This window comes from Humulus lupulus, chromosome 1 (genome assembly GCF_963169125.1).
Source record: "Humulus lupulus chromosome 1, drHumLupu1.1, whole genome shotgun sequence".
NCBI classification, from domain to species: Eukaryota; Viridiplantae; Streptophyta; class Magnoliopsida; order Rosales; family Cannabaceae; genus Humulus; species Humulus lupulus.
The window spans coordinates 231,916,996-231,943,682 of NC_084793.1; the positions used below are offsets into that span (position 1 = coordinate 231,916,996).

Below are 26,687 nucleotides of genomic sequence, written 5' to 3' on the forward strand. Positions count from 1 at the left end.
AACAGCGAGCCAGAATTTACATTCTACGCTGCTGTGCCACCATGCTTCTCTGCTGGTATATTCAAGGAGATGACTAGTTATGGTCATCTATAACTATGGTCTTTATATTAGAAAAACAAAAAAGTCATCTCTTTTTCTCTTTCTCACTCACTCTTCTAGAAATTGAGGGATTAAAAAGCACACTTAATATGTTGTAGCAAATTGACAGATTGTTAGTTTTCAATACATTCTTAATACTTAGTTAATTCATTGAATTTATAACTAATCAAATTAGAACATGGGTTTTTGCATTTGGCCATAATGTTTCCTTTGACTTTCGAGGAAGGAGATATTTAAAGTTTGGACCATTTGTGAATTTGTGATTTGAGCCAAACATGAAGCTTATTAAGTTTAACCAATCTTATTTTCCTTTGGTAAATGTTTTTATTCAATGACCATATAATGAAAGAACATTTTTTTCCAATTATATACAGCTCCAAAAATTTTAACTGCTTGATTATATTTGCTTGTTGGATTAAAAATTTTATTTTCTTGATTATATTCATTGTAGGATAATGGTTCGTTTAACTGTCAGTGAGAGACAAATTTTGAGAAAGAAGAAGACCATGGCTCTTTATTTGCATTGGATGAATGTGTTGCATGTAGTGCAGTGGTTTTTCAAATTATGGGAAAAAATTATTGTACATGGTATTGAATCAAGCTCTTTGGGAAGACAATTATACATACTTGATGTTTTTGTCAATAGGAAAATTGTGCATCAAATAGCTTATGAGAGTGATGTCATTTGTTTTGATCAACTTAGGATGAATAGGAAAGCATTTAGCAATTTATGCATAATGCTTGAAACTAGGGGTGGGTTAAAAGCATCTAAATACTTGCAAGTAGATGAGCAAGTGGCCATGTTTTTACATGTAATTGCTCATCATGTGAAAAATAGAGTCATTAGATTTCGATTTATGAGATCTGGTGAGACTATTAGCAAATTTTTTCACAATGTGTTACATTCAATCATTCGACTACATGGAGCGTTATTGAAAAGACCTGAACCGGTTGTTGAAAACTCAACAGATGAAAGGTGGAAATGGTTCAAGGTATATTATATATTACTTGAATTAAAAATCACTACAAATTTTTATTTGTTTGAAATACTAATAAACAAAGTTTGTTTATTATGTGGTAGAATTGCTTAGGGGCACTAGATGGAACTCATATTAGAGTGAGAGTACCTATGGCTGATAAACCAAAATATCATACTCGAAAAGGTGAAATAGCTACAAATGTCTTAGGTGTATGCTCCCAAGACATGCAATTCATATATGTGTTACCTGGATGGGAAGGCTCTGCGGCAGATGGTAGAGTTTTACGTGATGCCATACGTAGAACAATTGGTTTGTGTGTTCCAAATGGTATGATTTGTGTTTTAGATTATACATTTTTTTTGGATAAGTCATTTAGGAGACAACTTAATCCTTATCTTTATTTTATTTTAGGTCATTATTATCTTGTAGATGGTGGATATACTAATTGTAAGGGATTTCTTGCTCCATATCGAGGCCAACGCTATCACCTCAACCAATGGGAAGATGGGAATCCTCCCAGAAATCCACAAGAGTTTTTTAATATGAAGCACTCATCTGCTAGGAATGTCATTGAGAGATGTTTTGGTGCAATTAAGAATCGATGGGCAATTCTTAGGAGTCCATCATTCTATCCAATAAAGACTCAAAACCGAATCATTTTAGCATGTTGTTTGCTTCACAATTTTATTAGGAGAGAAATGCCTAATGATAATACTGATATGCATCCAGAGAATGAGAGTGATAGTGGAGACGAAGAAGATAGCATGGATGCTGATGGATCCATAAGAAGTATTGAAGCTTCTGAAGGGTGGACAACATTTAGAAATCATTTAGCACTTGAGATGTATAACGAATGGAGAGAACATAGGAGAGCAAGCTAGTTTTTTTTTATTTCTTAGATTAAATGCATAATGATTGTCTAGGTTTCTAAATTTTGTTTCACTTGGCTATGCCAATTCATTTGACTGTTTGTGTAATTGACCACCCCAAAAACTTATATCACTTGCTTTGAAATGGAAAATTTATCTTTAAATTTATGTAAAACATAAATATTAAAGTCAAAGGTAATCTAAAAAGGCAGAAGGACATGTGAAGGATTTACGAGAATGTTTTGATGTACTGAACAAGTACCATATGAAACTAAATCCTCTCAAATGTTCCTTCGGAATTGGATCAGGGAAGTTTTTGGGGTTCGTTGTAAATTCAAGAGGAATCGAGGCCAACTCCGACAAGATAAAAGCCCTGATCGATATGAAATCTCCAGAAAGACTCAAAGATGTACAAAGTTTAACCGGGAGAATTACAGCCCTAAGTAGATTTATTTCAAAGTCAACAGACAAGTGCGTCCCTTTCTTCAATTTACTTAGAGGCAATAAGAAGTTAGAATGGACGGGAGACTGCAAGCAAGATTTCCAGGCCTTGAAAGCCCATATGGCACAACCTCCCATCTTATCAAAGCCAATCGAAGGAGAAACTTGTTTATTTACCTGGCGATCACTGAAGTTGCTGCCAGCGCGGTACTAGTACGAGAGGAAGAAGGCGTACAAAAAGCGACCTACTATGTTAGCAAGAGGCTGATCGGGGCAGAGCTGAGATATCCACCCGTTGAAAGGTTAGCATATTGCTTAATCCTGGCCTCAAGGAAGCTACGCCCTTACTTCCAAGCCCATCCTATCACAGTTTTAACCGACCAGCCCCTTCGGCAAGTCCGCCAAAAGCCAGAAGCGACTGGGCGCTTATAAAAATGGGCAGTCGAACTAGGGCAGTTCGATATAAAATATTCGTCGCGAGCAACAGTAAAAGGACAAGTCTTGGCTGATCTTATTACAGAATTCACCGAACTCCCAGACAGCGAACAGTGCGAACAGCCCAGTGCGCCTGAGCCTCAAGAGAAAGCTCCTTCGTGGAAGTTATTCACGAATGGGTCGTCCAACAAATCCCACGCAGGAGCAGGGGTGATATTGATACCGCCAGAAGGGCATCGATTTCACTGCGCCATTAGGTTTGACTTCACCGCGTCAAATAATGAAGCTGAATACGAAGCCCTCCTCGCTGGATTGAGAATGGCGAAAGACATGAGCATAAAGACGCTTGATATTTACAGTGACTCACAGGTGGTTGTGAATCAAGTTCTTGGGGAATATCAAGCGCGAGGCTTAAAAATGGTGGCCTACTTGAATAAAACTAAAGACCGTCTAGCCCAGTTCCCGAAGTATACCCTCCAGCAAATACCGCGGGATCAGAATTCAAATGCAGACGCCTTAGCCAAACTCGCAAGCGTGAAAGATGCTGACACCTTGAGCATTGTGCCAGTAGAAAGATTGAATGAGCTGAGTATACGAGCGGTTGAAGCCAGTATGGAAATTCGAATGGAGGATACTTGGATGGCACCGTACTTGGAGTATCTGACAAACGGTGTGCTACCAACAGATAGAAACAAAGCCAGAACTCTACAAAGGCAGGCCGCTAGGTACATACTGGTCGATGGTGTTATGTACCGAAGAGGGTATTCGATGCCACTACTCAGATGCATTACGCCAGAAAAAGCTAAAGAACTAATGAAAGAGGTGCACGAAGGCTTCTGCGGGGATCACGCTGGGGGGCAGAGTTTGGCAAAAAAGATTCTAAGGCAAGGTTACTTCTGGCCAACTATGAACGAGGATTCGATGGAATTTGTACGAAGATGCGATAAATGTCAAAGGTTCTCCAAAATTCCACGAGCAGCTCCGAACGAGTTGAAATAGATGCAGAGTCCGTGGCCTTTTGTGGTGTGGGGGATAGATTTGATTGGATCCCTGCCCATGGGAAAAGGTGGAGTGAAGTACGCAGTTATGGCAGTTGATTACTTCACCAAATGGGCCGAAGCTGAACCACTCGCTACCATAACGACCAAGAAAGTTCTTGACTTTGTCATCAAGAACATTATTTGCCGGTATGGTTTTCCCCGAAAGATCGTTTCAGACAACGGAACCCAATTTGACAGTGACTTATTCACCGACTTCTGCAAAAGGCACGGAGTTATTAAAAGCTTTTCATCAGTTGTGCATCCCCAAGCAAACGGGCAGGTCGAGGCCGTGAATAAAACCCTTAAGGACACCCTAAAGAAAAGGCTTGAAGACGCTAAAGGAGCATGGCAAGAGCAGCTACCAGTAGTCCTCTGGTCGTATAGAACGTCTCACCGAACAGCGACAGGTCATACCCCATTTTCCTTAGCCTACGGATATGAGGCTATGTTACCTGTCGAGTTAGATCCCCCCTCACATCGACGCTTAACATACGACCAGGACCAGAATAGCCAACTAATGATGGAGTCCCTAAACTCAATTGACAAGATACGAGAGAAAGCCCAACTCCGAGTTGCTGCATACCAGCAAAAGGTGGCCCGTTACTTTAACTCAAAAGTAAAAGAAATAAAATTCAACGTTGATGACTTGGTGCTACGACGAGTTTTCTTAAATACCCGCGACCCCACTGCTGGAGTACTCGGACCTAATTGGGAAGGACCTTACTAGATTGAAGAAGTCCTTCATCTGGGCACCTACAAACTTGCACGCCTAAACGGAGATCTCGTTCCACGTTATTGGAATGGAGAACACCTGCGCAAGTATTATCAGTGAACAGTCCTTTTTAAAGGACTGGCTTGTATTAATTTTACTTTTTACAAGTTTCGCAGAAAGGGTTAGCCACATTTTATGGCTAATCGCTTATATATGTAAGATCTTTTTTTTAGGATCACTCGTAAAGACATGTTTAGTCCATTTTTAATACGAGATTATAAGGGACTGTGCGCAGCCAGTCATTCTTGCCAACCTTTGTAAATTTATTTTTACAAGTATTTGTTCATTACGTGTGTTGTTTTGCTGTATTACAAGTATTACGTTTCGTACTGAGCAGAAATGTTCGAACAGGTCGTGGTCAAGGCAAGTGACCCAGGACCTAAAGCTCCTCGATCACTTGGGGGGCATAAAAGGCACATCGATAGCAAAGCGTACCATGAGGTATGTAAAAACATGAACAAAATAAGTGAAAGCATGCTAAGGTACTTAGAGCATTTTTCAAAAGTCGTATTATGTTAAATCAAACCAAAGTACTATGCTAAGTTTGGTCATACGGACAGATATTATAGTAAATGAAAATATTATAACATTGTAATGCAGTCTTTTACACTGCAAGCATCACTGCTTGGATGTAATTGTTCTAATAAAAGGAAAGTTTGCTGCCCACGCAGCAAATTCAAAAAAGATGTATAGTCTTTACATCATGACCCGTGGGACGTGTAATTGAAGAAAAATAAAAAGAAAATAAGCTTAAGGAGCAGTAGGAGCAGGAGGTTCTTGCTCAGCAGACTGGTTGGCCTCATCCTCAACAACTCCTCCTTCCTCTGCGCCAGTGGCCGGCTGGATGCTTGGGGAAGCAGGGATCCTTGCTCTTTCCTCTTCTTCAGCCAATCGAGCAGTGCAGCGGGCCAGTTCAGCATTCCTGATATCTTCTGAAAGGTAGTCGAAGTTGGCACCCTGGTTGTGTTTCCAGAAGTTATAGAAGCACCAAAGCGTCGCATTCTTATACCTTTCCAGATTCTTGGAGTTGTCAAGCTTCAGGTGCTCTATTTGGCTCTCAAGATCAGCCACGACCTTATCCTTGGAAAGATTCTCCTCTTTGAGTCTCTTGCATTCGCGATATTGGACTCGGTTGGCCTCCTGGTACTCCTCCCTTTGCTTCCTCAAAGCTGCCTTCGAGGCTTCGACCTTCGCCAGCTTTGCCACCGCAGCATCCCTCTGCTGGGTGACCACCTCCAACTCCCCCGCATGCCTGGCTTCTGCAGCCTGGAGCTCCTCAGCAGCTTTCGCCTGGTACTTCTCGATGGCCTTTGCCCGAGCCTGGTCGATGGTAGCTTGGGCACGGGTAAGAGCAGCAGTTGCGATCAGCAAGGCCTGTAGACAAAGGATAAAGTTAGAACATATTGCAAAGAATAAAAGACTAAGGCCAAAGAGATAAGGACCACTTATGCTGGCCATTTCATTTAGGGCCCTGTTCAGAATTTGGTCGACCCCCATTTTCTCTGCGTCAGCCATCGCATCCTTACAACGATTGTACTTCACGATGTGTGCAAGGCGGTCCTTGGCCGCTCGCAGGGAGCGGCTCGAGAGTTTGGCCCCAAGAGCTTCGTCCCGCTGGGTTTGTTCTTTGGCAGCTGCAGGTGGAGGGTTCGTCGTAGCAGGTGGGGTTTCCTTCTCGACAGGAACCGAAGGCTGGGCAGAAGTTTGCCCAGTTGGCGCATCCTTGGGAGGATCTTCTGTTCGACTCTTCTTGGCAGGAGATTTTTGGCTCAATTCGACGTTATGCCTCCTGGACGTCTTTCGTCGAACTAGAGGGACCTCTACTTCCTCCTCGGTCTGATATAAGTCGAAGACGTTGGGAGTGGCCATATTTGCACACAAGTAAACATATGCAAATGATGAGATAAAGGCAGATAAAAAATCTTGATAAAACAGAAAAGAGGTCACAAAGTTTAATACCCGAGCTACAACTACTGGTCACTATACTATTGAATCTATTAGTCACACACTCACTATCTGGCACGAAGAAGTCTGGCCCTAGATTTGGAGCATACGTAAAGTTGCCCTCCCCGTCAAACAAGTGACAGGGAATTGGCAAGCTATTTAAAAGCAAAATAACTGTACCATTTTCATCGGAGGATTCCCCCAAGTCCACAACAGATTCTGTTGCCTTTTGTTTCCCCTTGCCTTGGGGTGCAGAAGGCCTTTCTGCGGAAGGATTGCCCGTTGGTTCCCTGATTGTAACCCCCGTCGGCCTCCTTCGCGGAGGGGACGCAGGGGGTTGCTGCTCGGGAACCCCTCGGTAGTGGCATCTGCAACCACGGGTCCTCTTGTTTCATGGCGAGGAGCCAGGAGGCCAGCTAGCCTCAAATTTTCATCAGTAACCAGGGACTTGACGCTTTTTTCTGCATCTGTCATCCTGGCCAGTGCGGTGGACCTCAACACCATGTCTGGTGTTGGGGTCGGATGTAACCATGGGCCTGAAAGACAAAATGTGCTTTAAGAAAAATGAAGGAAAATTCGCTGATGAAAAGTATCGACCAGTAAAAATAGCACTTACCTTCCCAGGAGAAGGCTAGGTTGTTGCTGGTCATGTCTGGAGTAAGGAAGTACTCCTTGCTGTACTGCCCCACGTTGGATATGTGCGTGGTGTCACTCAGGAACGTTCGGTTTGTCTCCTAGTGACAAAGATGGAAGAAGCCCGTCCCATACTGTTGAGGGTTGGACTTGAGGTCGAAGAGATAATTGACCTCATGGGGGGTAGCTTCTGGCCATTTTTTTAAGTTTGTATAGGATATAGAGTGCGGCCAGCATTCTATATCCATTTGGAGTAATTTGGAAGGGGACGACACCAAAATAGTCGGCCACCCCCTAATAAAAAGGATGTAGAGGGAGGGTAGCCCCCGCCTCTATGTGATACCGAGACCAAGCACTGTATACACCTCCTAGGAGGTTAGCCCTTTGGTCTGCAGCAGTAATCTTGAGATTGACCCCTATGAGAGGATACTTCCTAAGGTAGTTGGCAAGCATCCGAGGAGTGACTTGGCTGGTCGGGGAGAGATACCACTCGACATCAGGCAGATTATGATGGCGAGGGCGGGCTCTAGTTTGGATATTAGGGTCAGGAGCAGGATTTTCTCGACCACTGGTCAAAGGAACCCTAGCCTGTGAATCAGGCTGGGCAGAAGAGTTTGGACTATCTTCGGATTCGGGTTTTTTCTTGCCTAAAGATTTAGAACGGGCCATTTGAGATGGAGATGGGCGAGGTCTAGGAGAAGATCGTGAAAAAGGGATCTCGTGAATTCTGTCGGTCGGTTGCTCTTCGCCTTCGAGCAGCAGGGAAAGAAGATCGTCGTCGATGGGCCGTTCACCTCCCCACAAATCTGGCATTAAAGTCTGCAAACAGAAGAATGGGGAGGTAAGGATAGAGAATTTTTAAGACTTCTTAGAATAGCGCTGTTCGAGTATAAAAGTTAAGCTTTTATACAGCAGCATTCTAAGAAAAAGCTAAAAAAAATTCGCACGAGCAGTTTGAGAAACGAATCAAAGGTTGAAAGCAAAAAGTTTTTCATAAAATCTTTTTCAACTCCCCTTAGGGCGGGAAAAACCAATTTTTCGGCTGGCCTAAAAATCGAATTTTTACTTCGGTTTTACGTCCTAAAAAGTGTGATCCCAACTATCAACTTAACTTGTAACTTTTTTTCACCCACAAGACATTCTATTGACAAGCATCTCAACCCAGAAGCAGATAAACTCAACAGTAAACATACCGAAACATGCATTACAAGAATATGAAGCATAAAGGGTCAAAAACTTATCGGAAAGAAGGTCGTGGAGATTGGTGAGAATTTTCGAAGATCGAGGAACTCTCGGGCTAAGTCTTGAAAACGCAGAAGAACGGTCTCCAGAAGAAGATGGAAGCTCTGGTTTTAGGGTTTCTTGAAAGAGTAATGGCGTGTGTAAAAAGAAAAAGAAAACTTCGGAGATGTTATATATAAGTTTGTTCGTGGCATTAAAAGGGAGTAATCATCAGTTTCCCCTTTTTCGAAGTATGGGGAAGCGAAAAGTCATGATTAGACAAGAGTAGGTTGCTTTTTCCAAGAACACACGAAGGGTTCTGACACGTATGGCGGGGTCACCGAAGGGTCGTTTCCTCAAAAGTTTATTTATTGCTCGTAATAAATAAACTTGGGGGGCAAATGTTATCCAAAAAACTGGCATAGATGATGTGGCAAGTGATCCCTGGACACGTGGCTGACACTTGGAAGAACTCTGCTAGGATATCGACCAGAAGGCACGTTATAAGCAGTAGGCGGCCTAGTCTTACCTGCGACCAGTCTGGTCGATGGTTCCGCATGCAACATGATGTTTCCATAAAGACCTTTGTATATCCCGAAATTGACTCCCTCAATCTCCTGAATATCCGATTATTTAGGAAAGAATATCTGTAACAAATTCATGTAATCCCCCTTGATCCTATATAAATAGAGAAAGATAGCTCAAGGAAGGGACTTTTGGCTTTCGAACTATTTGAGACTAGAGTAATTTTATCTGAGATATTGTATTGTTCTTCAGAGGTTAGTGAAACTCATTGAACCCTAGCTCCTTGATCACTCCTTTGACTCTTAGATCAATAACAATCTAAGTGGACGTAGGTTATTACCAGTTCCTGGGGCCGAACCACTATAAAATATTGCGTTCTTATTATTTTCGTCATCACGTTCTTTTCAATGCATTCATCCACGTCAAGCGTATTTTGACTCCGTGTCAGTTGACCAAAATCTGGGTCAACAGACACGTCAGCTCGTATTTTTTAGAAGCTACATTTTCCCCTCAAGCCTCTACTTCTGCATGACATCACCCTTGTCTCTTAAAAGCTTAGTAGATGTTTTTCCACTTCTCATTGGGAAACAAGCTCACCTACCCTTTTGAGTACTTTGACATGTGTCGCGTCCCAATAGGAGTTTGTTCGGGTTTCCGAGTACTATTGACAGATCTCTTTTCACCTTTTTGCTGTCGTTTCATCCATTTAACCACGACCCTTCGATCTAAAGTTTTCTTGATCGAACGGTCCTTGATTTCCTATAGGATTTGATTATATATACATTTTTGTTTCATCATCTCGTTTTTTACATTTCATCTCTCTTTGCAAAAAGATTTTTTCAACTTTCTTTCTGGTTTTCCTGAAACCCTCGACGATTGACTTTCTTGATTCAACTGAAACAATCCTCCCATTTTCAACTTCATTCAAGACTTTCTTCATCACCAATATGTTTTTGAAATCCTTGTTGCTATTATATATATTTACATTTTGAGATGCTTGGTATCTTGCGTTGAGTATTTGAGGAATTTTTTTTTATAAACACAGCATGTTGGGGATGGAGAAAAACCTAGTAGGCAATTTTAGGCCTTTTCCCTGCTTGTGTTTTTTCAAGAACAATTCGATGAGCTTATAGGGTAATTTTCTATGCTAGTATTAAAAAATGAGGTGGCTTGTAGGTTATGAAATTTGAGCAGTCTTTACATTAAAATCGCTTTTTGTAACATCTCGTGTTTTGAACACCATTAGTAGCCAGTGAAGAATTATGTGAAATATTATTTTGATAAATGATATTATATGAATTTGTGATGATTATTGAATTTTATAGCCGTTGTAATGATCCGGTAATGAATCTAGCTCTAAGCAAAAAAAGATTGGTCTCAGACCAAGGAATAAACCCTAAAGGGAGAAAAACTCAGATTAAATAAAATATGAAATACTATGGCATAAAAATATTAATTATGTCTGACAACTGAGACTTTATAGTCGAGCCAATAAGTTTAAGAAAAATTGATTGAGGTTTGAATTCCAATCAACCGAACTTAAGAATGAGAATTTCTTGCTCAGGTCACTAAGGGCATTTTGGTCAATTTGATAAAATTACCAAAATTATGTGATATGTGACAAATTGTATTTTTGGGTCACATTTTTTTAATTAATTAAGCTTAGAGATATTTAAAAACTATAGGGTAAATTTTAGGGAAGTTTAGATAAGCAAAATTACCAAAAGGACCTTGAGTGTCTAAGGAGAGAGGTAAAGATGAGCAAGGGCATAAAGGTCTTTTCCAAGGGAGGAGAGAGAGAGGGGTGGGCGGCAAGAGCTAAGCCTAGGGCTCTCAAGAGCTTAGGACACCTACCCTAGGAAGAGTAAGAGCCTTACCAACCCATTTGCTAAACCTCCAATAATTTCCCTCTTACACATCCAATCATTTTTTTTATTTAAAAAAAATTATTTTTCCTCAAGAAAATAGCTCTCTCCATTTTCTCTCCCCAAAACTGAAGCCCTAGTCTCTCTCTACTCTCCATTGCTGCCATTTTCTCTCCAAGAGCAAGAGCACTCTTTCCCCATTGATGGAGGGGAGAAGCTCAAAAGCACCCTAAGGAAGAGTAAGTTTCGAACCCTACTCTATATTTTTCTCCTCTCTTCCTCTTCAAACCCGAAACCCTAATGGTTTATGTTTCATGCATGTGATTTAATAGCCATGCATGGCTTTGATCTTGTGTTCTAGGGTTTGAGAGAGTCTTGTATGAGTAGCACCTCAAGGAGTTAGGTCTTTGGTGATCTAGTTAAGGCAAGGTAAGAAATCTTGGTAGTTTGCATGTTTTCTTCCTCATCTAAGTTTTCTACCCAAATCATTTTCTTAAAAATATTCATGTGGAACTTCGGGATCAGTTTTTAGAGTTTGGAGCACTAAGTTAAGGTGTTGAGGAGCTAAGGAACACATCCCCAAGCTAGGGCTTCGAAAGGTAGAATCTATGGTTGAGTTCTTTATGTTTTGTGGTGATTCTTGTAGATCTGGTTGTATAGGGTGTTTCAATGGTTTTTGAGCTTATTTTATGCTTGAGGTTGAGATTTATGTGTGGTATGACGATTTTCATGCATGCATGTGGTTAGGGTTATGGTAGAAATGCTTATTGTTGTTAGGTTGTGTAAAAATGCATGCTGCCAAAATTTCATTGTCTAGCTTCCAACGGATCAGATCGCACCCCACTGCCACTGTCTATGAAAAATAATTATTTAGTTGGATATTTATTTGTGAGTACTTGATAATATCCTTTGGAAAATCATAAAAAGGTATTTTTTAAACCCGAGTTATGAACGTTTTGGCATTTTGATGTAAATCTGGAAAATTTCTGGGTAGCATGCACTGTCCAGATTGTTTTGACTTTTAAACCCACTTTAATAATAAAAAATATATGAAATTTTTTAGGGTGTTACTTTAAACATGTATAAGGGTCACTGTAAAATTATAGACTAAAATATGTTAAGGTATAAGGGATATAATTTTTCAAAGTTTGCCCTAAAATCTGGAAACAAAACTTCAGGGCAGTAAGCACTGCCCAGATGTATTTAAACATTCGGATGAGTTTTATAATTCCGAAAATTATAAAAAAATTTAGGAAGGTAACGTAGACATTAAATTGAGGTATGGTGTAAGAGAAATAAATTTTCAAACTTACATTAAAATCGGGGGAAAAACATCTGGGCAGTATTGCTTTAAATATTTGAATGGGTTTTGCCATCCCAGAAATTATGAAATTTTGAAGGGAATCTGTTGCAGTGTGTATAAAGGCTCCTGTAAAATTTAATAGAAAAATGTGTCATGGTTTAAGATAAATTATTTTTCTAATTTTCCCTAGAAACTGAAAAGTAGTAATTTTGAACATTCACAAATTTTTTTAGGAGGTTAGTTCTCTTAACCTACAACAATTTTTGACGTGAGGCTTTCACCTAGTTCCCATCCATATGACACAGAATATGTGAACAATAGTTTAAGGGTTTTGCCTAAAACTCAACTTAGGGAAAGAGTTTAAAAAGGAGACTTTACCACTTAAAATAAAATAGTGGAAGTAAAGTTTTTGAAATGAGAATAAATAATCCTTTTCAAATATAACTAAGGATTTGGAGACTTAACCAATTCCAAATCTGCATGAGTTAATTTAAAAGTTGATTTTTACCATTTTTAAGTTAAGGGTCCAATTGCCCTTCTTTTAAAAAATAACGTAAAAAGAGATCCTAGGTTATAGATAAAAATGGTAAGAATGGGAGTTGGGTTTTGTAGAATCTTTAAGAGAATGGAATAACATTGTCATATAGTATTTGTATATGGTCAAAAAGTGGTATTTTGGTAAATGATAGAAAAGGTAAACTTTTGTAAGAGGATGACAAGTTGGTATTTTTCTAAAGATAGGAGCTGAGTAGAACTCTTATTTCCAAAAACCAAAATACAAGCCATCCGATAAGGGAGTTATCTAGTTAAAGAATATTAAGATGCATGACACGGAGAGCGTGTTGCGGTGAGATCAATTTTCTCATGTTACTACAAAGACTGAAACAAAATCCGGTCTTTATTCCATGTAGCCATCATAGAATATTTGCTATAAGAGTATGTCATAGTTTAATTCAAAAAAACTATATTAATTACGATAACCGCAAAAGGGAAAATGAATAGCGGTGTTAAAGATCCATTTGGGAACTAAGGACTCCAAGTAAGTTAGCCTTTCTCTTTCTTGGCTACAACATGAATATACTAGTGTGTGCTTGTAATAGTAGATTACACTAGCTTTGTTTTGGTCGTCAAGACCACAGTCTTATGCATTCTGCGACTTAATGGTAAGTGAGTTTGGGTGGGAGCTAGAACCTTGTTATAATACTGTCCGGGTTGGAGCCAGGACATTATAAATATATATTCCGAGTTAGAGCAAGGACAATGGTAATATAGTCCGGGTTGGAGGCAGGACATGGTAAGTATATAATCTGGGTTGGAGCCAGAACAATGGTAATATGGTCATGGTTGGAGCCAGGACATGGTAGAAATATAGTCCGGGTTGGAGCTAGGACATGGTAAATATATAGTCTGGGTTGGAGTCAGGACAATGGTAATATAGTCCGGGTTGGAGCCAGGACATAAAATTTTGGAACCGGGTTTAGGCCCAGATCCCTTGTTGTTAATCTATTGATTAGTTATGATATGTGTTATATATCTTAAATGTTCTGGGATTTTCTGAGTGTAGGTTATCATGATATGTGTAACATTGTTTGTTAGGTACAATCAATGTACTTGATTTTGATTTGGCTATTGTTTGAGAATTGTATGATAGGGTTGGAATTTATCCAATACCCTAATGACCGGTAGTGATAACTATCTTAGGTCAAGATGTTACTGGGTTTAGTATATTTGTGTGCAAGGCTATTCTTACTAAGCGTTTTCGCTTACCTATTTGTTTCATGTTGTAGGGAAGAGCAAAAGCAAAGTGGAGCAGTGAGCGCCGGAGTCTGCTTGCGGATATGTACATGTGGCCTGACCTGGGGAGGTTTTTTGTGGATCCCCATTTTGAAAAGAAAAAGCTGGAAGTTTGTTATTTCTTTTGGGATAACTGGTTTGTTATAACTTTGTGGAAGAGAAGTTGTATTTCTGTTTGCTAAACTAAAAGTGTGCGCACACGATCTTTTTAAAAGTTTTTTTATATGGATTTTTAAAAGTTTAGATTTCTGCATGTTTTGATCTTGTATGTTTGAGGATCGTTACAAGTAGTATCATATCTCGAGTTGAGCCAATTTTGTAGAAAACCCCACATGTACATTCTGCAAGGTAGACCGACACTCACTATAAGTATGGTCTTTTCATATCTATTTCCTTATTTTCTTCTATTTACCTCAATTCTATAAATTTTAGGTTATGGCCGATATACCTGAGACAGGTGACCTAGTGACAGGGAACGTACCCATGATCCCTACACCTAGGGTCGATTACCATAGACTATTTAACAATGAGAATCCTCATTGCTTCGAGTATGATCAACGACATTGACGTGTCATTTGGAAATGGACGTATTACACGACAGAGGTCTTTAATAGGGCCAACACACCCGAGCAACGGAGAGTGTGATATGCTAGCACTTTTCTGAGAGGCTCGACACAGATATGGTTTCATCATAGATGTTGGTGGTTGGTTCGCGACACGTTGGATAAATTTCGTATGTAGATCGAGCTAGCGTTGGTTCATGGAATGGCCAATCTCCGTGGTTGATAGCATACCTCGAGGCAAGGCAGTAGATCACGAGGAGGATCCCGAGTAGACTGGCAAGGATTCCAACATGGAGCTAGATATACTGATGGATATGGTAGATTAGGTTTTGCTGTGAAAGTCTTGTTGATACTTTTTTAAAGACTTTGAAAACCTACTAATTTGTAAAAAAAAATTTGAATTGTTCTAGCAGGCAGATGTAGAAACTTGACGTGTAGCTAGGGTTCTCTTCTCTTTTGTATTTATCATTCTACTAACTAAAACTGTATGGCATGATCGATCATGATCATTTTGCATTGCTAGGTTATAGCCCTGAATGTTGTGACTACCTACTTTGAGTTGAATCGTTATGGTTCTTCTTTATTGTGTACGAGCAAAACATGTATGCTCATTTAATGCTAGGTTAGTATTCTTCCCTACTATACATTTTTGTATAGAAATTTGAAATGGTGCCTAACACCCGAGCCAGGGGAGATCGAGCTGTTAACCCACCAGACCCAGCCAAGGGAGCAGCCGTTGACCAAGAGGCAGATCGTGGTCGATGCAGAGGGTGGGGTTGAGGCTGAGGACAAAGGGTACAGCCGGAACCCAATTTGGCAACTCAGATAGAGGATTTTAGAAGGACTGTGCCTAAATAGAATGTGAGAAGATGTTCCCGAACAACAGGAATTCCGGAAGCGCCACACAACCTCGCACCCCCAGCACCCGGGAAGACGTTCCCAAACAACAGGAATTCCTAGCGCAAGAAGACCCACTGGTGGGAGCAAATCCACCAGATGACGCATCTAGAATAAAACAACCGAAATTGATCTCAGAACAGTTTAGCAGGCAAAACTAACTCATATTCAAAGGAACTTCGAACACTCTGGTGGCAGAAGAATGAGTCAGCATGCTGGAGAGAATCTTTGATTTTGTGGCGGCTACTGAGAGGGAAGAGATAATCTGTGTTGTGTATATGTTGAGGAAGGACACCCGCATCTGGTGGGATATTGCTAGGAAGGGGCGTGACGTTGCATAGATGGAATGGGCAGAATTCCGGACCCTATTCAATGCCAAGTACTACAACTGGACAGTGATAGATCATAAGGTGATTAAGTTTGCCAACCTAGTCCAAGGGTCATCTAACGTATGGGAGTACGTGTGCAAGTTTTACCAACTCTCAAGACTTGCTCCGGATCTGGTACACACTGAAGCAAATCGGGTACGCAAATTCATGAAGGGGTTGAAAATAGAAATAACTCAGTTCGTGGATACCGGGAAGACCAGCTTGGATACTTATGATGAAGTCGTAGAGCGAGAAATATGCCAAGAATCCTGGTTAGTACAAGAAAAGAAGGAGCCCCACAGAGCTGAAGAATGAGCATATGTTCCAAATGATCGAGGAAGATACTCGAACAACCAGAGCAGACTTTCTGGGAGGTTTGCATCTAGAGGCAATCGAAGTATGGGGAAGACTAATACTCAAGGAAGCTCTAGATTTCCCAATAGTGGGAATAACAAACGAAGAATGGATCTGCAAATTTGAAGTTCAAATTTCAATAAACCAGGGTTAGAGCATAATTATTGGCCACACTGTAACAAATGTAACCGGCGCCATCCAGGCGAGTGTAACAATGGTAATTACTTCACCTGTGGAAAACCTGAGCATTTCTCCAGGCACTATCTGAATCTTTGTCAGAATGAGGGGAAAGACCTACCAAAGTAAATTGGAGCTAAACCACGAGTTTATGTATTCACCTAGGGTGATAAAAGAGTTGGGACTTCCGACTTGGTGTCAGGTTAGCTTCCTGTGGCTAATAACTCAGCATATGTATTGATGGACATTGGTGCATCACATTTTTTTTATTGCTGCATCTTATTTTGAAATGATAGAAAGGAAGCCTGAGCCTATGGAAAATGTATGTGGTGTATCCTTACCCTCGGGGAAGGATATGATGGTATGATTGTAGAGTCCCAGAATGTTTACTTAGCTAGCTAGATAGTTAGTAGTAGTTTGTAGTATTTTAGATTTCATGGATTTTGGTTCCAACCGGGACTTAGTAGGACACTCGTAGCAATAGTTATGGATTTTATAAGTTTAACCTATAGTTTAGAAATATTAATTATAACATAAGGTTTAATTTTTTTTAGTAGTTATGATTATTATAGTATAGTATAGGTTTATGATATTAGTAGTCTTGTTTGTGGAAAATGGGGTGATTTCATAAGAACAAATTAATTATGATATTATTAAAAAGTGTTATGGATCGAGTCTACTTAAAGCCCAAAAGCCCAATAAGATTTTGGGCTTAGCAAATTCGAAGTCAGCCTAGGGAATTAGAGTTTTTTATTTTATGGTTAGTTTAGATATTTCTGGATTAGGTTGTTATTTAGATAATTAAATAGATTTTTTGTAACTTTAGGGTCACTACAACAGAATAGGCTTACTACAACAGTAGAATATAATACTATTAAAAAAGTATTATATTATGTGGGAATGAAATTATGGGTGGGACACTTAAAATTTTGGGAGTTTGTGCTATTTTTTTCTATTTTTCCCTCTTTACGCTACTGATAAGCTTTACTTTTTTTTTCTTTACCCAAATTTATGTCTCTCTAAAAATTTTCAATCTCTCTCTGAAGCCCTAGAAATCTTGTATGCCTTCGTTCTCTCACCACTACCCCTTAACAAAAATAGAATCTCCATTTCTAGTACTGGTAAACATAGATTCTAGGAAGGGTGATGAGATGACGATAAAGGGACCAAACCCAAACAAATATCTTGTTTCATGAGATTATTTGTGTACTGCCCAGTTTGTCTATATATCACACCTTAATACCAGTTCAGCCACGTAGACCCTTTTCTTCTCCTCTCCTTCCCTAAGCCTTGCACCAATCCCCTCCCAGGGAAGACCTGTAAAATCCCAGCTCGGCTTCTACACCATCGAGTTTCTCCATCGCCATTGCTCAGCTCAAGCCATCTCTGCTTCTCGGTCCAGTGAGGTACTGTTGTTTGTATTTTAGGTGTTCTTGTAGCATGTATTTTATAATACGAATGGATATAGCAATATTTGTGTCTGATCCCTCAAATATCCCACCTTGCTTTCATATCTTTTTCCCCCAATAACCCAAAAAAAAAAAAAAATTCTAAAATGGTTTTTGTTCAGTAGCAGTATTACAAGTGTTGTTTCTTCTCACCCGAATTTCTAATTTTTTAACAATACAGTGATATTGAACCCAAGGCACCCGAACGATTGTTGACACTGCACGCCGCCGCTAATCTGCCGTCGGTCTCCTCTGCTCTGGTTCCAGAGGTAGGTTTTCTTGCCTTATATCTATTATCCTTTGCTTCTTTGAAAAAGTTCTGGGTTAGTTTTTGGAATGTTTGTTTGTATTGAGGTTCATGGTATTGTAAGGTAACTTTGGTCTATGTTACTCTTGAACTAATGGTCAATGCCCCACAAGTGTATGACAAAATGATGCAAAGAAACTATATACACATTATGAACTTGGACAGATAGAATATGGTGTATGAGCCCTTTGGTTTAATGAAGTATTCAAGATAGTTTTAGAGGGTGAGCTATATATTTCTAGGCTAATAATATAAGTCTTGAGACAGAGAAAAGGTAGAGGAGATAGAAAAGATGCATAGTCTCAGTGAACAATATACGTTTTAAAATAGTAATTAACAATGTTTCTTTGTTTAATTGTTATTTCGTAGAAAAAAAATTAAAGCTCCCATGATCAAGGATATGATTCAAATCCTTTTGTCTCTTAGTGTAATTGCTCTGTTTTTATGGTAATCAATTAGTTCCTAAAATACACATTATCTAAAACATACCTCTGTTATTTGGAATAGAGTAAAGGAGATTCATTATTTTGAGCTTTTCTTTTCAAGTCTACTTGATTTAGTAATGAGTGAACATGATTTAGCTCTGAGCCTTTTATTGCTAATCCCACGGTTTTCTTCTCATCTTCAAGTTCAGTTAATATAAAAAAAAAACTCCTACATTTGGTCTTGCAATTCTGTTGAGATTTAGGAATTTTCCTTGTCTTTAACAAGTCCTGGTTGATTTGGTTGGGTACACAGACAAAAGCAGTATGGGTGTTCTTTGCCTAGAGTTCTCTTTTTTTTTTTCTTTTTTGAGAGAGAGAGAGAAGACATATTTGAAAATGAAGAAGGAAAAAAATGAGAGTAGTGAAAATTTTGTGGGATTTCAGATAATTTTTAAACAAAACAAACATAAATGCCCAAAGCTTTTTTAATCCAAAGTGTTTTTTTTAATCCAAAGCATGTTTGTGAGTATGCTAAAAAAAGTGGTATTTTTCTGGTTCAGTGGATTGGGACAATAAGAACGTCAATGATTACAATGCTTAGTCTATTCTGGTAGTAGTTGTTTCTCTCTCATTTCCTGTGTTTTTTAGTTTATGAATTGTAGTTTGTGTTGTTGGTTTCTAGTGCAGGTGTTCTAGTAATTTGCAAGTTGTCTTTTTTAATGTACATAATAAAGAAGCCACTACATTTCTCAAACAAACAAAAATAAAATAAAAGAAGCCACTACACGTACATTATTTAATTTGCATATAATATATATTTTTTGTTGATTCAATTATTCTCTGTAATTAATTTTTATAAAGTCTCACCACATTAATTAAAAAGTTGATTAATTATGTACTCAATTATTACAATTGTCCTTCAGCTCTAATTATGTACTCAATTGTTTGAGCATCAAGTAATTAAATTTCAAATACAGTAGATAATAAGTAAGTAGTTGTTCTAGTTAACTTCTTAACAAAATTCTATGTTTTTTATTGGATAATTTTGGTACCTATTACACCTCCAAAAAAACTCACACAGAAGGAAGTATTAGGCTCATTTTTTATTCAAAATAAATGAACTAATTAGAAACAAAATAACAAAAAGTCACTGGGAAGGGAACGTCACTAAAAACTTCATATAAATAATTTTATAGTTCTCCAACAAAGCATGGATATTTTATAATTTGAGACTAACTTGGTTTGCTTTTAACTACAAGAAAGTCTACTTTCCATAACACAATAAAATAACTCTATTAAAAATGTGTTATTGTATTCATTCTTGTTGCTTTTGCTGATTTACTTCAAGTCACATTTGGCCTAATATTTTCTCTTATATTTTTGCTCTTATTCATATATAGTCGATTTAAGATGATGCTTATTAACAAATGGCTTATTTAGTATAAAATAAAAGTGCATTAGTGGTACTTTTGGATTTTCTTATAGTTGAAATTTCTTCGATGCAAGTATGCATCAGTTGTGAGTGCTATGAATGAAGGAGTTGAAGTAAGTTTCTCTTCGAAAACCACCTAAAAGAAATTTTAGAAATGAAATCACCTGCAAAAAGTTCAGTTGTTTAATCATTTGGATATATTAATTCCTTGCAAGATGAGTTACAAGACATGATTTTGAAACTCTAAACCAGAACTTAAACCTCTTAATGTTCCAATGTGGTTTGGTATATGAATGGTCCATTGAATTAAAGCATTTAATCTTCTTCCCAATGCCCCTATCTCCCTTTTGAATTTAGATGTGTGAAAAGTATTCAATTAGTTTTTCTTGACATGGTAATCATTGTTTTATGTTCTACATTGGCACTCTTATGGATGGCTTTTATATTTTTTTTTTCTTTTTGATTTTGTGTTCTTGCTTGACAGTCTCAGTAAATGAAATTTCATTCTGTACAGAAAAAGTGACTGATAAATTATATTTTGATTCTCCTTTCAACAAAATAGCTTAACTCAAAACTGTACAAAGTTACAAAACTTAAATTTTTTGAAAGAAATGCCAATCAATAGTTCTATGTTCTATTTTCAATAGGGATAGTTAGTAATATTTCTTATTGTATCATTAATACTTGGTTTGTTGTGACCAAAAACTTTTCTAATTATCATCTTGATACTAAGTTGAAATTTACTAGGTTGCCAAGGACTTGTGTTCCTACCTAAACATCTTTAAAAAAATCCTCCTTGCTTCCCATTCTAGTTGGTATATTTCAGCTTTGATTTTCTAGTTGGGAATTGAGATCTCTTACTTTCATTATTTATGGAAATCCCATGCTTTTTGTATAGAGAATCAATGCTAATATATATGTTTTTGCCTTGCTTTTTAACCTGTTTATGCTTTAGCCAGCCATGGGTAATGTTTCATGAGCAATTTTTTCTTCAAATTATCTCTCTATGATTTCTAGCAAGAAGCCAATTGGCTATTTCAATTGCAAAATGTTTTATTAAAACTACAGTTAAAATTCTCCCTTCTTGGGATGATTTGAGAAACAATCAACTTTAAACAATTTGTAACCATAACATGTTATTGGCATTGATATCTGTTCCCTTTTTCTGATGGAGATAGCATAGATTTGTTTATTTATTCGAAGTTGTACTATTTCATTGTTATAAGATTAGTTTATTGGTTAATGATTGGTATGTGTATATATGAGGTGGCTTCTCTTTGCAACTCATATCTACGTGTTTTTTCATTAATACAAGTTTCGTTAAAAAGAAAAATGATGTGGGTTCTCCTTTTTTTTTTTTTTTGCTGGAGGATGGGACTTTTCTTTTATGGTGTTCTTTTTTACTTATTTCTTGATTCTGCAGAGTCAAACATGTGATCATAACTTCAATTTTCATCAATCCAATATATTTGATGATCTTGGTATATATATGTTACATTTGTAATGATGTAATCCATGTAGTTGGAATAGAAGGGAATGCTTCTCCTGTAACTAGTTAGTGCCAGAGAGCCTTGTCCAAATGGTCCTTTTGAATTTTCCTGTTACATGCTTTAATACCTTATTGATTGATTGGCAGACTCTGATCTTTAATTGTCATATTTCTTGTACTTGATTTATTTCTCTACTCTGTTTGTAGAGGCAAAATCTGGTCAAAGGGAATATGCAACTATTTTTAGTGGAACAATAGAGAAGTCAAGCTCTGGAAGCTCATGCTGCTGCTTTTGCACAATTTAAAGTGTGTAAATTAACTTCTCCCTCTCTTTATCTCTATTAATTCTCTTGTTTTTTATCGCACTTGGTATGCATATCATATATGCATATTTGTTGATTGATTGTCGAATTTATAAAGGTTCCAGGGAATGAGAATCCTTCTACTCTCATTTCCTTTGCAACAAAGACTTTTAATGCTGGCCAAATTGCATCAAAGTTGCATGTTATAGATCTTGGTGCCCAACCAGGTTAGCTTAGTATTATTTAATTCACCCCCTTTATTAAAAAAGACAAAAATGTTTGATAGGTCTAGAATCTTAATCAGAAATTTATTCCTTTCTTTCTGCCTTGATGAATAATTTTTACATCCTTTTGTTGGTTCATCACAAATTAATATTCCATGAATGATTTCAGGTTGTCCAGCGATTGCAAGAACTGTTTGCGCAAATGAAGTATAAAGAAGCTGCTGAGTCTCCACAAGGAATTCTTCGTACTCCTGATACAGTTGCCAAATTTCAGGTTTTTCCACTTTGCTTTTGTTGTCATGTTGGTGTCAAGTTATTCTGTAACTTTTTACTATGTAGATTTAAAGTAATTCTCAAATTCAGGTTGTGTAGACTGTATAATAGACAAACTCTCTGTCAATGATATAGAACGTGGCATTCCATATTGTGGCAGTTTGTTACTATGGGATGCCTGTCAAAATGGCTATTTCCCATTGTTTAGAGGGCTACGGATCGGAGACCAATTTCAAATGGTTGTTTCTATAATTTTTAAACAATTGGAAATTTATGAACCTAATTGAGATAAAAGTACCAATCAATTACTTGGAGAAAGACAGTATCAGGAAGCTCAAATAGAAGTGGAATTGGTTATTATTGGCTTAACAACAGATACAAGTTCACACATCCTTTTTATGGCATACAGTACTTTTAAGTTATGCTGAACCTTTACGATTAGTAATTAATTCTTATTCTTATTGTTGCAGAGTGTTCCTGTACAAACTGGGCAAACACCACCCCTTTTGCAGTATTTTGGTACTCTCTTGACTAGAGGAAAGCTTAATGCTTTCGAGTCATTGGAACTATCGCGTCTTGTTGTGAACCAGAACAAGAATAATTTTTTGGAAAATTGGCTAGGAGAAGACAAATTAGAATGCAGCGAGGAGCTAGGAGATCTTGTGAAGGTTAGTATTATGGAATTTGTTAATTACGCAGTCCTGTGTTTCTTTTCTCTTGGCAATAATTTAGTTGTTTACTTCAAATAATGCATGTGTCATGTTTTTTATGGTATATCTTAGTTTCTTTTTAATTATTTAATTATTTAGGCTTTTTCCTCCAGTAATGGATGTGAGATTCTAACTAGTCTAGTATTGGTTATCTGAAAATCTCATCTTCTCAACCTTCCGTTTTTTTTTTAATTCATTTTGGTATCTTAGTAGTGATTTTATTTCTGCTATGTTTTTTGGTATCTGAAAAGAAAGTGCATATGAAAATGTTGCATACCAGGCATTTGATGATAATTCTCAAAGAATCTAAATTATCATTTGGATTTGGGATTTGATTTTAAATTGGTAAGTACTGTTATTATATTTTCAACATTGGGTACGGGAAAAACTGAACCATTTTCTTGTGTTTATTAATGGTTTTTTTAACTCTCTCAAATTCATGCTCGCAACATGTATTTTTTGGCTGGTTTGTGTTGGTGTTGTAGTTTGTTGCAGTAATTAGCTAGAAAAGGAAAGCCAGACTTGTTTTGTTCTGCTTCTAGTTTTATTGATGTTGTTATGTCTACCATTTCTCTTGCTTCTGATGGTACATTTAGGTTTGCTTCTGATCTTGTACTTCCTTTGATAATTCTAGATATGCATGTGCTTTGGTTTCCTCTATTTTTATAGCTTCTTTCACTGCTGCAATTTTCAACTTTTATGTTGGATGACTAATTATAAACAATGTTTACTAAACTCAAAATTGTTTTTTTGAAATATGGGATCCAGTAATAGTTTAGGTTAGTGATAGACTTGATAACTTAACAAAATTTAGTGATTTTTTATGAGAATCTTTGGTATGTTTATATTTAGTGTTGGTAATGGGCCTATTGGCCATGGTTAGCTACTTAGGATTTCTAGCTTTTTGTCTGTTATGGATTTCCACATGATGAGCTTTTGGTTATTGAGGAAAAACAAATGGTTGAGTTTTGAATTAAATGTTGGTTTCTGTGTGTGATACTAGATATGCATTTTTTTTAAAACTACATAATTTAACAATGAAGTGTAGATAATCACTACAACAAAGTGAAGTAATTGTCACTTAAACAACAAAAAACTATGCACTGCTTACTGTGTTTTCTATGATCGATGTAATTATAATAAAAAAAGATCAAATAAATTATATGTATATATGTTTTTGGTTAGATATATATATGTGTGTGTTTTTAATTAGATATATGTTTTCTACGTTAGAAAGTAGGAAAAAAAAGGTTAAAACTTTGAAGAAAAGCTATTGAAAATCTCTATTAGCTATAGTATATAACTTTAGTGGGGAACGTATCAACACATGTATCAGACCAAATAATCAATACTCACAGGAACACATTGAAATTTATGTATTAATTAAATGCATTTTTTTAATTTTCTTTTGGTTGGTTTTGTATAATTACCAAATACTAATTATGTATATTAAGTGTGGGTTATGAAAGTCAAATGTTGAAGTTGCATTTGATGCTAAATGAATTGAGACAATTGGCAGGGGCTATAATTTAATTACACTTGTTCTCTTGCTTTTAATTTAATTTCTTATCCTTTGTGGGTTTAGCTTCTATAAATATATATGTACATCTTTGTGCCTATTGATTTTCTATAGTCTGATTACTTTGAAGAAATAAGAATTTCTATTTACATTTGGTATATATATTGTTATTAGCTTGTTATTGTCTCGTCTGTTTGGGACTATTTCATGGCATAAATTGCATGTATAGACACTGTGAGATTGATAGACTTAACTGGTTGTGAGTTTAGGCACCTAAGGGATGGCTTGTACTAGTTAGCTAAAAGCTAATTTAATCACAGTTATGCCCAGCTAGGTGTTAGTTACCAATTCTCTCTTTTATTTTGTTTATGTTTTTCTATATGTTTGAGTGAATATAGTGGTTTGATCTGAAAGATTTTTTGTCTTATTTTGTGTTTGATTTTTAGTATCTAGCTTCTGATCTGCTTCTACTTCTGGGGGTGTCTACTATTGGAGCACCAAGCTTGCTGGCCCAAAATGGTCACCATTTGCTTCATGGATAACTGGCTGGTATATAATAATATTCCTTTTCTAATTGTTAACTTGGGAAAATGTCTTTCTTCAATTTTTTCTAGTTGACTGTTTATACTCTGGCTTGGAGCTTTTAGAGTTTCATTTGGGGTCTGAGACTGTAATGCCTGTTCAATACAAAGTCACCATTAGTAAGTATAGCACATACTTTAATCTTAGCACTAGACCTTATATATATAATTTAGTTAAATCAGTTAATTTAGTTAAGTTATTGAGAGTAATTTTGAGCTTAGTACTGGACCTTATATGCCTAAATTAGTTGAAACAGATAGTTTATTTAAGAATAGAATTGTATCTTACTTTTCTTGATTCTTCTATGTGGCATGTATATATTGGTACCACTTGTATTCTATATTCATTCAATTCAATTCAATACAATTTCATTTTCTTTCATAATATGGTATCATAGAATTAAACTATTCTAGCTTCATTTATCTCCTATACTTTAAAAAGACAAGGTTCAAACTTGTATCTTAGGCATGTCTTTGACTAAATGAGATGTTCTTCATTGGAGATCATCACTTATAGATTTGTAAACTTGATTAGAACAAATTTAAAGGAGCTAGGGTCTGGTCTATCCTATATAGGGTCAAAAAGACTGATTTATAACACAAAATAACTATGCCAAATCCATCTTTTTGAAATAACATCCTCTGCGAATATGTATCACTATTTTGTAATTACTTGTTAGTGCCCAAATAACTTAAGATCTAGAGTTTAGTACCTGTTTGAGCTCCATATTCTATTACACCTCTCCTTTAAATGAGATATGAGATTCGATGGATCTACCCTAGAAATAATAGTATCATTCTAAATGCTTTTGTAACTCAAATCTCCCAAACTTGTAACATGTTGTCTCAGTAATTAAGCACCTGGACCAGAGATGTCTTTAGGGTGAAATTGAGGCCCCTTTAACCTGAAAATGTTAATGTTTGTTTACTGTAATATGTATCTATTCACTGTGTGATAGCAGTATTTTGAATTTTGAAGTATGTTCACCTGGTATTGCTTGCTTAGGTCTTATATTGTATACAATTTTATTATTTGATTCATATTATTTAATTTTTTTAAGCATATACCTTACCTTTTATTTGCTATTGCAGGAGAAAAATGTCTCTTTCTCAATCAATTGGAGGAGAAAAGGATACTTAATTTTGAAGGCTTTGTGTTGGGCAGCTGTAGAATATTTTGTGCTGAAAGTAGTAACTTTTCAATATGTTGAATATTTAAGACTACTTGAATACTTAAAGAACATTTTGTTGTTGATGACAGTGTTGAATGTTTTAAACTAATTTGTGGATTGTTAATACAATGTTGAATGTTTTTACTTCTTGTTATTTGAAAATCAAGTTCATTTGATGATGCTAGTATATATTAGGAAGTTAATTTTAATTATATAAAAAAAATTAAAATATAATAGAATAAATTAGTGTTATATAAATGAATATATAATGAGAATTTAAACTTATCTAAATATTAAAATAATATGATAATTGTGTTATAATATCTATTACAATAACACTTAATATGTAAAGAATTTTGTTATGCAAACTTCATTATATAACACAAATAATGTGTTATACTAAAGTGTAGTATAACAAAAAAAATGTGTTATACTAAAGTGTAGTATAACACAAATTTATAAGTATTAAAATGTGTTATATAATCGACTATAAATAATATAATTAAACACTTATCTATTTATTAA

At 36.8% G+C, this 26,687-nt stretch overlaps 2 protein-coding genes across 4 annotated transcripts; both read left to right on the top strand.

The window, feature by feature from the left end:
* The first annotated feature begins 571 nt into the window (after window positions 1-571).
* Window positions 572-2,110, top strand: LOC133829293 (protein ALP1-like). The gene is made up of 2 exons (XM_062259110.1): window positions 572-1,091; window positions 1,181-2,110. Exons 1-2 carry the CDS (start codon window positions 606-608, stop codon window positions 1,958-1,960), a joined length of 1,266 nt encoding a protein of 421 aa, XP_062115094.1. The 5' UTR covers window positions 572-605; the 3' UTR covers window positions 1,961-2,110.
* A 15,091-nt stretch (window positions 2,111-17,201) lies between these two features.
* On the top strand, window positions 17,202-26,326 carry LOC133804279 (clathrin heavy chain 2-like). 3 transcript variants are annotated; one of them, XR_009878399.1, is made up of 8 exons: window positions 17,204-17,686; window positions 17,910-17,997; window positions 21,589-21,687; window positions 21,802-21,910; window positions 22,077-22,181; window positions 22,651-22,848; window positions 24,856-24,958; window positions 26,083-26,324. XR_009878399.1 is itself a non-coding variant. In XM_062242432.1 (7 exons), the coding sequence occupies exons 5-7, from the start codon at window positions 22,110-22,112 to the stop codon at window positions 24,949-24,951; spliced, it is 366 nt and encodes a 121-aa protein (XP_062098416.1). In that variant the 5' UTR covers window positions 17,204-17,686; window positions 17,910-17,997; window positions 21,589-21,687; window positions 21,802-21,910; window positions 22,077-22,109; the 3' UTR covers window positions 24,952-24,959. The 3 variants fall into 3 exon arrangements, 1 of the variants encoding a protein (XP_062098416.1); XR_009878401.1 differs by lacking the exon at window positions 21,802-21,910 and having other exon boundaries at window positions 17,202-17,686; window positions 26,083-26,326; XM_062242432.1 differs by lacking the exon at window positions 26,083-26,324 and having other exon boundaries at window positions 24,856-24,959.
* The last annotated feature ends 361 nt before the right edge of the window (window positions 26,327-26,687 follow it).